This window comes from Gallinula chloropus (genome assembly GCF_964237585.1).
Source record: "Gallinula chloropus genome assembly, chromosome: 16".
In the NCBI taxonomy this organism is placed as follows: Eukaryota; Metazoa; Chordata; class Aves; order Gruiformes; family Rallidae; genus Gallinula; species Gallinula chloropus.
Window position 1 is genome coordinate 16,080,951 of NC_140101.1, and position 12,533 is coordinate 16,093,483.

General features: G+C 50.4%; 1 protein-coding gene across 2 annotated transcripts in view; it reads right to left on the reverse strand.

Annotated features, from left to right (window-relative positions):
- Positions 1-1,136: 1,136 nt before the first annotated feature.
- RALGAPB (Ral GTPase activating protein non-catalytic subunit beta) overlaps positions 1,137-12,533 on the reverse strand; it is a gene marked incomplete at its 5' end in the record, with an annotated part of 53,264 nt that continues 41,867 nt past the window's right edge. For both annotated transcript variants that reach the window (XM_084271445.1, XM_084271444.1), the window contains 7 exons: positions 1,137-2,276; positions 3,831-3,979; positions 4,575-4,653; positions 7,423-7,531; positions 8,245-8,381; positions 9,047-9,169; positions 11,331-11,496. In XM_084271445.1, coding sequence (XP_084127571.1) covers positions 2,083-2,276; positions 3,831-3,979; positions 4,575-4,653; positions 7,423-7,531; positions 8,245-8,381; positions 9,047-9,169; positions 11,331-11,496 — 957 coding nt within the window. In that variant the 3' untranslated portion in view covers positions 1,137-2,082. The remainder of the gene's footprint in view (positions 2,277-3,830; positions 3,980-4,574; positions 4,654-7,422; positions 7,532-8,244; positions 8,382-9,046; positions 9,170-11,330; positions 11,497-12,533) is intronic.

The window sequence follows — 12,533 nt, forward strand, 5'->3', positions numbered from 1 at the left end:
GCTGGTCCTGATCACCTGTGAGAAGGACCCTTCACAGCTCTGCAGGATGCAAACAGGTGGCTTCACACATGACACTTCGCTACGGCACGTGGGCGCTGCTGTTACGTCAGTGAAGGTGGGTGTTGTCTTGCTCAGTGTGTTTACTCATCACACATGCACTGGTCGTGCCTTTTAAATCAGTGTGTGGGGCCACTAATGAGATCCAATGAGTGCACACAAACTGTGGGTGAATTTAGTGTGTCTGTGCATCAAAGGGGACTGGCAGGAGCGTGGTGGAGGAGCACACGTGCCCCCTGCACAGCTCTGCCCACACACCCACGCGCTGCCCCGGGACTCCTCTGCCATTTGCCACCAGGGGCCAGCCATCCTGCTGCCTTCCTCCCTTCTCTTTATCTCATTCTTCCACTTGTGATTCATCTGGATCAAAGCCCAGAGCTCCTGAGCTGAGAGGCCAGCGTGCCTGTCCCCTGCCACGAGCACACGTCACCCAAACCCACAGCTGACACTCAGGAAGTCCCATCACACACAGTGTCAGGGGCTTGTGTCTCCATGAGGCTGGAGCAGGGTAGGTCCCTGGTGTAAGGAAAGATGGTGTTGGGTCAGGACTTGCCTGAAGTAACTCTGAAATAGCAGAACTGGGTGGCAGCACCACTGCAAGAGCAATAAATGGTTTCTGGAATAGCATGGGAGCTGCCCAGGCCCCTGCTCACACTGTGCTCTGGCTGTACCTGCACGCTGGAGGGACGGGGACACGTGCTGCTGCCTGTGAGCTGCACCCACCCGAGCGCCAGTGATGATTCATTACTGCTGCACACGTTGGGATTGCACTCCCAAGGCTGCCCACACCTGCTGCAGCTTAACACACCCCCTGTGAAGTGGTAAACATCTCTTCTCAGCACACCCAAGTCCCCAACACCCAAAATACACCATCTGGGAAGGGAACAGTCTCACCCAGGTGGAAGGGACCCGCTGCCGAGCACGGGGAAGCACAGTAGATTCAGAGCAATTTCAAGTTCTAACTCCACAGGGGCTTTCAGGGATGGGAAATTAATGGGGAAAAAGAAGAATTCTTGAATTTTCTTCTCAAGTTGTTTTAGTCTGTTTAACAGGAGCTTCCCAAAGTGTTGGAGAAGCTGTGAAAACTGCTGATGCTATAAATACCGGGCAGGAGCAGCCCCGGAATCTCAGATTTCACTCCAGTGGCAGGAAAGCAAGTGATGTTTCTGCTTTTTATGGAGAGGGTGAGTAGGTGACACAGACACTCAAAATAAATTACACAGTAGCATTTAAAAAATTAAAAAAAAATAAAATAAATCAAACTATGAAAATTAAATGTGACATTTTGCAACAGACCTGGAAGTCACAACCCTGCTTTTATAGCTCTGCTCTGGTAACAGCTCCTGTCAGAAGTCAGAGGCAGCTTCAGGAGGTGTCAGCTGTCAGCACAAGTCTCACCTGCAGATGGCCCTGCACCCAGGCACGGTGTGAGCTGTGAAACGCAGCGTCTTGGCTAGGAACTTCCTGACCTGGTGTTCCCAAGCAACAGCTCCTCTAGCTTTTGGTACACAGGTTGGATCTTCTGGGGGGGGGGGTCACAAAGCTGGGATGCAAGTGTATTTTAAGTTCTCACAGGGACAGTTAATGCTCTGGAAGGGCCTCCCCTCAGAGGAGAGATCCTGCTCCCTTCCCCTTGACCACGTGGGTGTAGTGAGATGTCTGAAGGCAGGTTTGTTTGTATTGTGGTTTCCATCCCTATATGCAGGGGTGGCTTTGTTTTGATTGTTTTCTTCTCAGAGAACGAGACACAGTTCCTAATTAGCCTGGAATAGATGATTGGGTGAAGAGATTACATTGCTAGCATCCAGGAAGACTGGAGTCATCTGCTGAGGGGAGGAAAGTCAGTATCTCAACCACAAAGCTTTGGATTCTCTTCTCCTCCCTCCCACACGGGATCTGCTGCCTTGTGCTGGAGTCAGTCCCATTTCCTGAATTCCAGAGGGCTGAGGAAATTTGTTGTCGTTGAACCGTTTTCATTACTGTAGCCACCAAGCTCTGATCTAATTGTCCTGGAAGGATAATGACCTAGGGGTTGCAGTTCTTGAGCCCAACCTCCTGGAAAAGCGAGGTATAAAACTCTGGCTCCAGCTGCCTGTTGCGGTACTTATTGACAATGTCCGCGATCTTCTGTTTCCGGCGGACGTGGGGGGGGTTGTAGGAATCGCTTTCCAGCCTCTTCCTCCGGCAAATGTTTATCACTGTCTGCCTCACTAAAAAACCTGGAGGAGAAACAACATTGGACTCCAGTTTAAACAAAGCCAGATCGAGCCCCCCTGTGCTGCCTTCCCAGCTAAAGACAGTTTGGGGGTCTCCCAGGGAGATGCTCAGCACCACCAAGCAAACGCTTTCTCAATGGGCAGCTGGCGATGGGTAACTGCAGCCCCTGGGGCTGTCAGGGCATTTTACTGTGAGAAATGAGTAAGGAAGGGACAGAGACAGTGGTATCCCAAACTGGCTGGAGGAGGAGAAGGATTTCCTGGCTTTGCCAGAGCTAAGTAACTGCTCACACCACCACCCTCAGGCCCAAGGGGGCAGGGAATCAGGGCAGCCGGTACAAGGCTCACAGCGCTCCTGCCCCTGGCTGTGCTGCACCACTGGTGGAGCTGGGTGGGCTGGAGGCGGCAGTGGGCAATGCCAGGGCCTTGGGGATGGAAGGGCCCATCAGTCCTTAGCCCCAGCAGGAACTGCAGAGCCTTGCCCAGAGCAGGCCTGGAGTGGGCTGTGGCTGGAAAAGGTTTCTCTTCCCCTGGCTGCTGCCTCTCTAACTGATCCTGCCATAGGTGGCAGGGAGGGGAAGGCTGGGAAACCAAGCAGTAACACTTGGTCAAAGCCAGTAGCAGACTTTATCCTGTTTAATTCTGAAGTTACATTTGTATCCCCCAGTGAAGTGCCTGAATCCCTTCTGCTGTTTCCCAAGCACCTTCACACAGTTAAAGAGTGTCTCCCTTGTTCACAGGACCCGTCCTGACTGCACACAAACCACATCTGCTGAACTTCCAGACAAGGCAAATTTCAGTACTCTAACAGCCCTGATGCAGCTGAAGAGCCAGCCTGACCCCAGGAACACACACCTGACCTCCAGCACCAGCCTCTGTCATCAGGACACTTCACACACACTATTTAAAGGCCCAGTTCCCCCATCACTGAATTAAGCACACGATATCCTAACGTTCACTTGTTCACTGTGCTCTGGCTTGAGAAGGGCTCTCACCAGAGAGATTTACAGTTACAGACATAACAGTGGCCCAGATACCAACACAAGTCTGTTGATCCATCCAGGAGCACAGGAAGAGGCAGGGAACACCCCCCCCACCTCTGTTTACACATGCCTGCATGGCAGGCTGACTATTTTTATTGAACACATCAGAAAATCCCCAATTGATACGACTTTTAATTGCCACCCAGCTTCTAACTCAGAAGGAACACATGCAGCATGCTGGCACAGCCCAAAGACTCAGCAGCACCCTCTGGCAGTCATCCAGCACCTTGGCTGTCAGCGCTAGACATCAGCACCACACTCCTGACCTCCCTTAGGTAGGTGGCAGGCACCCACCTTGTCCTTCCACCATCACTATCCCTGCCCTTCACTCCCCTCCTGTGGGCTGCAGCAGAGCCAAGCGCTGTCCGCCTGCTCCCTCTGCTGTTCCTGCTCCCACTGCTGCAGGGAGCAGGGTTTGTTTTGTCCTGCCATGCCCAAGGAAAGATTCCAGACTGTGTTTTGCAGATACATTATTTAGAAAACATCATGAGCATTCCTTAACCCTTTAGCTTACCAAGAGCTCTCCTACTGACTATCATGCCATCCACCAACGGGATAACCATGTTGAACTTCCCAGTAGCTCCTTGTAGCTTTATCCTGAACAAGCCAGTGTTTAAGGGGTGGATGAAGATCACAGGAACTTCCTTCTCAGGAATGGCAGATCTTAAGGGAGAAGCACAGCTATTAAATCAGTTTGTTAGCACTGTTTCCATTAATCTAGAGATGAAAAGCAACCACTTTAAGTGTTCAAAGGAATGTTAAAAAATGCCTTATGGCTAAAGCAGCAGGATGCTGTGGGCACCCTCTGCACTTCAGGAGGGTTCTCTCAGCTGTGCTGCTGCTGGGATCTGCTGCCACTGCAGACATGGGTGCTGCAGACAGGGCCTCACGACACACACGCAGCATTAACGGCCTCACCAGGGGGAAACCAGGAGGGAGGCCAAGCACAGGCCTGAGAGAAGAGCTGTGCTTTTCTCTTCCTTAATCTATGTGTAAGAGAGCAGCAATAGGAAAAATCTCTTGTGTTTTTTCAAGCAGAAAAAGAATCCACTGAGGAAAGTCCTCTGCCTGTCTGCACGTGGCTGCCTGGAGCTCCCAGGATTGCCTGTGGAGCTCCCAGGATTGCCTGTGGAGCTCCCAGGATTGCCTGTGGAGGCTGAAGAGCACAGATAACCTCAGCCAGGATTTCTTCTGAAGTGCAGCCTGAACTGGTGTCTACAAGAATCAAGGCAGACAATGAAAATCCAAGTGGTCTTACCTTAGGGAAGTGCTACTATTGGCTGTAGTTTCCACACCAGTGCTAGTTTCAGACACCAGATCAGGGAGGGGGAAGTTTTCTGTAAGAAAAGGATGCAGTGAGTGAAGTTCATCTGCTGCTGGGGGTTTTGGTTTGGTTTTGTGCAAAGAAAGGTTATTTCTCATCAGTCAAAGCCACATGGTCCTCAAGCATCACTACCATGGATGTCCTTGCACTGGTGTTGCAAAGTGTGTGTGTGTGTTCAGCTCAGCATCCTGTGTTCAACAGATTAGGCAACACACGCCCCAGACCCTCAATTTTCTCAATCCCAGAGATCAGAATCTCTAAAGAAACAGTGAAAGCAGGAAGGACTTCAATCACAACAGGAGCTTTCAAATTATTGTTCAACAGCAGCTTCACCTGTCCATAAGCAACCAGCCTCAAGAACAGCACTGGGAGTTCCCAGTGACACACTGGGCACACCTCCCTGCCCCCAGCCCTGCTCCCACAGCCAGGGAATTCCTCAAATTCAAGCTCTGTGGTTCCTCACCTCAACCTCCAACTCCACGTGCCTGGCAACAAGTGACCAGACCATGAAGGGGCAGGAGGAGGCAGTAAGAACTTGGATGCCTGGAAGGGGAGTGACACTTCCCATTGCCTTGGTGGGGGTAGAAGCTGAAGGAGATGCTGAGACTCCTTCACTGAGGTACAGATCCAACACACCAGGAACAGATCCAACACAGCAGGATGGTGCAGATGGCCCCTCTGGCAGAAGGGCTGTAAGGCCCAAATCCCCCTTCTGCCATCAGAGCTGGGGCACTAAGAGGACACCACACTGGAGCTAGTGGAGGGAGAGCGTGGAGGGCCATGGAGCACCAGGAGCAGGAGGGAAGGCAGGCAGCTGGCACAGGGGTGACAGCCTAGACAGTGACAGCTTTTCCACTGTCCAGAATCAAAGATGTAACAGAAGCATAAGGCAAAAGCCAAGAACATAAGGAGCATAAGGCAAAGCCTCTGGGGTAGGAACCACTTTCACGAGCACACCCCTCCCTCCAAATCCAACTGCCACACTTACTGAGGCTCACAAACTCATTTCTTCAGCTTCAGGCCAGGGCTTTGGGAGAATCCTACAGCTGCACAAAGAGGCAGCCAAGTAGAAACATGCATGTGTAGCACAGGAGCTGCCTCTGCAGTGAGCTGGCTTGAGCTGCCACCTAAGAAAGAAGTGGGTGAGGGACACTATCCCAGGAATTGAAGACCTAAGGGACTCCTGGAGCCAGGGGATCACCCTCTGGGACAGTGTCTGGATAGGGAAGTGGTGCTGCAGAACTTAATATCCATGTCCTGATCCCAGTGAAGCACCAAGGGGTACGCTGTGGACAAGGTGGTAGGCTTGAGTATTTATACCTGTACTTTACAGGAGGCTGCTTCTTGACTGCTCCTGTTCCCTGGGTTACTTTCCTCTCAGAGGAGCTAAGGGCTTGATTAAAGTCCTGCACTTGGATCAGGACAATCCTGGTTACTAACACAGTCTGGGGATGATGTGATAGAGAGCAGCCCTGAAGAAAAGGACTTGGGGTACTGATGGATGGAAAGCTGGATGTGAGCCAACAACAGGCCAACCCCATCCTGGGCTGCATCAGAAGTGTGGGCAGCAGACTGAGAGGGGATTCTCCCCCTCTGCTCTGGGGAGACCTCCCTGCAGTGCTGCATCCTGCTCTGGGGCCCTCAGCAGAAGGACATGGATCTCTTGGAGCAGGTCCACAGGAGGCCAAGAGGGTGATCCAAGAGTTGGAGCACCCCTCCTACAAAGCCAGGCTGAGGGTTTCTTCAGCCTGGAGAAGAGAAGGCTCAGGGGACAGACCTTACAGCAGCCTTCCAGTACCTGAAGGGACCTACAGGAAAGCTGGGGAAGGACTGATTGTAAGGGCACATAGTGCCAGGATGAGGGGTGATGGTTTCAAACTTGAGCAGGGGAGGTGTAGATTAGACATTAGGAAGAAGGGCTTTACTGGGGGGGTGGGGACACACTGGCCCAGGTTGCCCAGCGAGGTGGTGGAGGCCCCATCCCCAGAGACATGCAAGGTCAGGCTTGATGAGGCTCTGGGCAACAGTTATTCAAAGAGAGGATAAAGTTAACTTGTCTCTGGCCAGTGTCACAGGCTCTGCTGGCTAGGCCAGCACAGAGAGGCATACACACAGCACTGAAGCCAGGCCATGGCTCAGAACCAGCACACAAGCTCTTGGGGACACAGGATTCTTTGCCTAGTAGCCAGCTGCCCACCATTGCCCATGCCATGGCTGTAACAGGAAGGAGAATGCTGGGTCTCTCAGGTCAGCCAGTACCCAGAATCGGAGGGGAAACACCAACCTGAGAAACGCTGTGTGAGGAACAGGCCTGGGCCTGAACAGAGGTGGGGAAAGGAAGCTGGACTGCACAAGGTGCAGCAGGCATGCCAAGCACAGAACACACGAGCCCTCCCACAGGAGAGGGCACAACAAAGCTTCAGAAGTACCATCACACCAAGGCATCAGCAGTCCTTTTTTTAAAGGAGGAACAACAGATACACTCTGAAGAGCCAGCACCTGAGGGGAACTCAAACAACAGGGCACACTCATCCAGTGTGTGCTTAAGGTTCATGATGGCATCTCACATGCACTGCCAGAGCTAAAATAACCTCCAGACCTACACGCCACTGACTCACACGCACCCCATGCACCACCACGCAAAGAACTGTTTCAGAATCTCAAAGGTGTTGGTTACAGGCCACTCTGAAGACCTTAGTGTTTTACAGAGGAAGGGCTCAGAGTTTTTTCTCTGGTTCCTGCCCCTCTGGCACTTCAGTGAGCAGCACAAGTTTCTACACACCTATATCGTCGTAGCGTTCCACCCACACCACATACACTTTGGTTTCAGGTCCCATCGGTGGAATGGTCCGGCCCTGAGGCACCCTCTTGGATCTGGAGGTAGGACTGAGCTGTTTTAAACACAAGGGAAGAGTCATGTTTGCCAACATCACAAGTCCAATAACACATTCCAGCATTCCCACAGCAACTCCTCAGGTCTTTCAGGTGTCAGACAGGTGCAACAAAATTTATATTCAACAGAATCAACTGAATCTTAAACCCCTTCAAGATTTTCTTAATGGGCTCAAAGATCCTGAACCAGTAACTAAAGCTGCATTGGGAAGGGAATTCTATGCAAGGAACAGGCAGCTGTGAATCCTCTGCAATCTGTTACAGCAGTATGTGGTTTTCTGCCCTGCTACCATCCAAAGCCAGCCTCACAGCTGATGCCTCACACAACTGACACTATTTCAAACTAGGTAAGATAAAAAAGCATCTATCCATCCGAAGTTTCCCAGCATGGATTCAAGACTGAATTGCTCTGTAAACACTGCATATCCTTTTCCCTGCATGCATTTCAAGATTCCAGTAGGCAGAATGTTACTGCTTAGCACTTTTAAGTTTCATCATTAATGAATTTCATCTTCCCAGCTCCTACTGCAGGTGCAGATTCTGGCAGGACCGAAGCAGATGTTAAAGATTAATGGCTGGGAACAAGTAGCTCTGAATGCCAGGAAACCAGATCATGTACTGTTAAAAATGCTGCTGCAGTGCCAGTGTGCTGCTGGAAAAGAGGAGAACCAAAACCCAAGGAAGTGATTTTTCAATGCAAGTTTTGCCTTACCCGCTGGGAGGGATTGAGATTGTCTGTGTGATTGGGGAAGAGTTCAAGTGTCAGAGACTGCTGCTTCAGTATTCCTGGCAGCAGATCCATGTTGGAGTCACTTTCTTGGTCAGACACATTGCTTTCCAGTGAATCAGCTGAAAACCAGAAGAAGAAAGGTGGGTTTTGTCTTTTCTGCCAAAAAATGTAAGCTGTCATCATATGTCAGGTTTTGAAACTAAACCTACACAGATTTATGGTCAGTATAGCACTCAGAAGCAGGAGGAGGGTTCAGCAGTAGACATGTGCCAGTTCTCCCAGAAACAGGCTGTAATGAAAGCACTCCCTAGGGATTTAGAAGCATCCCATCCATTTCCAAAGGAATCCAATTTCCTCTTTCCTATGGCTGCCATCTCCTCACAGCCCTTGTACTCCAAGGAACTTTGCACACTGGTTTTAGTGTCCGAGAGTGCTGCTGATCATCTGCGTAGCAGCTGTGCACATGCTCACCCATGTACAGAAGTATGTCACTGACCATAGAGAATACACCACCTGCATCCCCAGTTGATGGTGAACCCTGTGTCCAACCACACACCTCCAGCACAGCAGCAAGACTGCTGTGCAAGCACAGGCACACCCTGAGGCTCAACTGGGAAAGAGGAGCACAAGGGACACGCTACCTCACTATGGAGTCTAAGGGCTAGTTAGGAGGTTGCAATGTAAGCATCAGGAGCTGTCTGACCCACCACCCATCAGCTTATGGCAGTTCTGCCTCTGAGGAAGCTCTGATGGAGATATTTAGGTTCTCACAAAGGGATCTTACTCAGGGACTCCACTGGTGACGGGACAACAAAAGCGATTTCTGTCAGGGCATCCGCGTAGTACAGCACCTTCTTCTGCCCGTTGAAGATACTCGCCCCAACGTCCTCTGAAATCATCAGGTCATCTGTAACGGGCACAAAAGGAAAGTCTGGTCAGAAGGAAGCTCAAACTCTTTGTACTACACTGCAGGACAAAACCTTCATGTACAAGGTGTAATCGGTGAGAAGGAATCACACAAATCCCATTGTAAAGTGAGAGGAGTTTGCAGTCTGACCTCATGGGTAACAACCACGGGTAACAGCCAGTCTCAGAGACTTCTGTCACCTTGAAGGAAGTGGCATTTTGCATGGGAGAAGGATTTATTTTGAATGTATTTCCACTGTACTCTCCCTTGGAATGAAGAGTCTAGAAACACCAGCTACCACAGGAGCTCTTCTAGTAACTATTCTGAACTGTTCCCTCTAACAGATGTCATCCAGTCATCATATTTCCAGAGGATTCTAGCAGGGACTTCAACCAGAATTATTTCTCTGATGCAGTTCACAGAAGGGTTCCTGGGACAGCCACCTCAGCAAAACCCACAGAGCAGTGACATTCAGCATGCTGACAGAGGCAGCCAGAGGCATACAGGAACCTCTGAGCCATGCTCACCATCAGGGAGCCATTCCTGCATCACCTGTCCAGCTCTCATTGTAGCACCTCAACAACAAGCCAAGCACCCAGGAGCTGCTTGCTGTTAGGGGTGTGCAGGTAAATAAATCCAAACACAGGCCTGTGAATTTGTTTTAATCAAACTGCCTGTCTCAGGAAGCTACTCTGGCACCACAGAATTGTTTTGGTTCAAAAAACCTTTTAAAGACAGTCAAGTCCAACCCTTAACCCAGCACTGCCAAGGCCACCACTGCACCCTGTCCCTGAGCACCACATCTACACCTCTTCTAAATCCCTCCAGGGATGGTGTCTCCACCTCTCCCTGAGCAGCCTGGTCCAGTGCTTGACAAGCCTTTTGAAGAATAAATTGTTTGCAGCCTCCAATCTAAGCCTCCCTGGTACAACTTGAGGATGTTTCCTCTTCTCCCAGTGCAAGTTACTTGGGAGAGGAGACCAACCCCCACCTCACTACCCCCCCCTTCCAGGGAGTTGCAGAGCAATCAGGTCTCCCCTCAGCGTCCTCTTCTCCAGACTAAATCCCCAGTTCCCTCAGCTGCTCCCCATCAGACCTGAGCTCCAGCCCCTTCCCCACTCCATTGCCCTTCTCTGGACACCTCCAGTACCTCACTGTCCTGGTAGTGAGGGGTCCAAACCTGAACCCACCCAGGGGCAGCCTCACCAGGTGGCCACACCACTGCTGGTACAAGACTTGTGAATGGGTTTGCAAACACCAGCACCACCCAGCTAAGGGAACACAGAGCAAGAGCTCTGCTTAAGCAGCTGCAGCAGTAACAAAGTCACACCTGATGCACATATAGATCAAAGGCACTGAACAACACTGAGGCTGCCTGTTCAATGCCTTTCTGTACCCACAGCAGAAGACTGAGGCTCTGAAGATAGCTAAGAAAAGGTTTGGCCCTTGGAGCAGTGACCATGAACCCCACCAAAACCACCATGACACCATCAGAACCCCAGGTAATCCAGTTCTGTTGTTCATGCAGAAACTAACCAGACCTCAGGTTCAGCACCCTGGGTTAGCAGTTCCCTACCCTGAGGATCACTGGTTGGCAGAACAGGGAGAGGGTGGTATGTGATAAACCCTGAGAAGGAGCTGCTCTAGTGGAAAAAAAGCAGAGTAAATTAAGCAGGACAGCAGAAAAGCTGTGTGTGGGCTCCAACCACCATGACCTACAAAGAGCAGCTTGTTTTCATTTCTTCCTACCAAGCAAGGTTACAAGGCTCACTTGTTCATCAACATCTCATTTACATCTGCTTCCAGAGCACAAAAAAAAAATGGAAGTCTCAGTGTTTCAAGTCCATCTGCCAACCCACAGTCCAAACTGGATCCAATTTCACCTGAATACTGGTTCTGTGTAGTATTTCAGAGGCTGCTGCATCTCCAGCACAGAGGTATCTGCTGCTGAGGCTTCTCCCTCCCAACACACACATGTAGTTTTGCTCACTCTGACTTGAAGCTTGATCTAACATGCACACATTCCTTTCCAGCAAGCACCAGGCACTGAGCTGGAAAAGCCATGTGCTCCCATTGCTGTCCAGGGGCAAGAAATTGTAAGTTGTCTCCTCAAGGAGCCTGAACATTTTAATTCAGCATTACCCCCTTCCCCATGTCTTACCTTGTTCTGTGCCCTCCTCATCACTGCAGGTATTGATCGACCAGCTTGTTGAGACATGGCCAGTCCACCCAGGGTGCTTCCCCACATCAACTGACCAGCCAAGGGACAGCAAGAACTCCAGAAAGTGTGGCTGAACAATTCTGGAAGACTCCATGTTCTTCAGGATCTGAAACAACAAGCAGCCCCATGGTGGGTACAGGAAGCTCTACAGAGCAGCTCTCTTCCTCCCCAATTTTTAATTTAAACTCTTGTTCCACCAACATGGTTTTGCCCAGCAAGCCTGGAACTCCAGCCTTTCTACACAGACATTATTCCCTGCTGCCCAGCATCCTGCCATCCCACCTGGCAGTACCCTATGTGATCAACTTGTCTGTCAGTTGCCTGGACCTGTAACACAGTTAATCTAACTGTGAGGAACAGCACTGAGACTGACCCACTCCTCAGAGACAAACAACAAATGGTTCAGTGCAGACCCTGCATTACCACCAGATGGAACCTGGTCATCTTCTGGACAATTTTCACTACTCAAATGAAAAAGAGAAAGGTGGTTTATCACTGTGCACCTGTACATGATGTACAGTCATTCAGAAGGCTGGACATTAAGTTATGAAATAGATTTTGCACCACAGGTTCCAGCAGTATTGAGTGTGCATTTTAATCAACCACCACACTGAACTGCTCACTTTAAACCTTAATCCTACTTCTTACAAAGAGCTGGGATGTTTCCACATCCAAAGGTGATTTTCATCCCCCTGTGACCAAGTGAAAAAAAGCAGCACACAGGCAGGCAGGGCTGATTTGTGATTGGGGCTACTAAAGCCACTGTGGTTTGTGGAACAGACGATGCTGTTCAACACATCCACCCTTGCTAGTCCACATGAGAATCCATATGTGGCAGGAGCATCTCCCATGTTTCTGTGCAGGGGCAGTAGGCTGGGACAGGCTCCAGCAAAGCAGGAACTGTGGGGATGGGAGCTGAAGGAAAGCTCCCACCCAGGAGGTTTCTTGTAGCCACAGAGTCCTGGCCCCCCCATCCTAATGCCTTATAAAATATTCAGCAGCAAGTAGACATTGAAATGTTGTTGTCATTACTGAGCATGCTGAAGCCATAGCTGTGCTCCAGAAAGAGTTCTGAGCCAGTGAAAAGAGAATTTACAGTGCAGCAAGGACAAGGGAGTATTTTCAAAGGGCATTTCATGATGT